Genomic DNA, 1,396 nt, shown 5'->3' on the forward strand with positions numbered 1-1,396 from the left:
TGGGGGGTCCCGATTAACAATGTGCACATGACTTGCAGTTGTTCCCAGATGATTTATTTTTGCAGAAGATAACAACCCGATCTCGTGAGTTTCAAAGTCCGGCTCTCCTTAAACAAACGTGGGACAGAACGCCTTCACAGTTGGACGCATTGATGGCTTGAACGCTAGATCTAGCGCTAACCTGTACTACACTGTCAGCAGAAGTATTCACTCATTCAGATTGCGTGCTCGGATTACCAAATAGCACTTCAAGACACGAACTTCTTTCCCCGGTGTTTTTTGTTCTAAAATCTATTTTTTTTTTTAAAACAACAACCACCAGCCTTAATTTTTTTTTCTACGGGGATACGACATTGAAGTTTTAATTTTAGTTTCAGTAAAAGTTTGTTTATTGTTGTTGTTCTTCAGTTTTGGTAAGTGTTTTGCGGCGCTCGCAACTGCATAAGGTCATATGAGGGCGTGGGAGAAAGAGTTTTACTGCATTGGCAATACAATAAGGTCGTATAAGTGCCCAATATTAGACGAAGAAAATAATTTTTTTAAAAGAGGGAGGAAAGATGAGGGCGATACATTTTGATAGGAAAGAAGGAGCAAACCACACAATAGCACGCTCCAAACACCCATCCAAATTGAATGTATCACATCTATTTTAAAACAATTATTTTGTTTTATCCTGCCAGAATACATATATCAAAACAATTTATTATACAGACACATATAAAAATTGAAAATAAAAGGTTTATTTTAATTTCTGTTAGGTTAGAGAGAGGCACGTGGAGCGGAAATCCGAAATGACTACATTTTGTACACACTTTATATTCATGCGACCATCTCAAAATGTTTTTTTTAAATAAGCAAATAGTTAGGTGTCAACTACTGTGGATGCTATCGGTCATGAGTTTATATAGTTTTAGCAAGAATTTAAGGAACTTTCAGAACAAATAGATCGTAATATAAGTGAATACTAAAAAAAAATTACGTACCTGTAGCGAAAAACGGAAATCCAAATCTAAATCTGTGTCAAGAGATCCGCCGTTGGGGAGTGTAATCTCGTCTGATCGTGCCACTCTTTTGGAATTCTGAAACAAGAGAGACGGTACAAAATCTATCAGCACAAGTTAATGAGCACACTTGTCCATCACACGCTGCCATGTTGCAAAAAATGGAAAGCGAAAAAAGTCTTTGAATGTTGAGTAAAGAGAAGTATATCGAAACAATAAAAGTAATTTAGAGCAGGAAAAAAGTAAGATAGACAGACAGGATCAACGGAGGGATAGAACAGAAAGCAGATCAAACAGTGGCACCATCCAACTACCAGTTGTTTGTCCTGACCAGTGAACTCAAAGCCCGTCTCTTTCATTAACTACATTGTGCAGACGAGGGTGCAAACATTTAC

General features: G+C 37.4%; 1 protein-coding gene across 1 annotated transcript in view; it reads right to left on the reverse strand.

The window, feature by feature from the left end:
- Positions 1 to 983: 983 nt before the first annotated feature.
- The window catches only part of LOC101854075 (phosphofurin acidic cluster sorting protein 2), a gene marked incomplete at its 3' end in the record, with an annotated part of 32,579 nt that continues 32,166 nt past the window's right edge, over positions 984 to 1,396 (reverse strand). Inside the window, 1 exon segment of the mRNA XM_013080437.2 lies at positions 984 to 1,079. Within this exon segment, the coding sequence (XP_012935891.1) occupies positions 984 to 1,079 (96 nt within the window).

The sequence above is a fragment of the Aplysia californica genome, unplaced genomic scaffold (assembly GCF_000002075.1).
Source record: "Aplysia californica isolate F4 #8 unplaced genomic scaffold, AplCal3.0 scaffold00086, whole genome shotgun sequence".
Taxonomy (NCBI): domain Eukaryota; kingdom Metazoa; phylum Mollusca; class Gastropoda; order Aplysiida; family Aplysiidae; genus Aplysia; species Aplysia californica.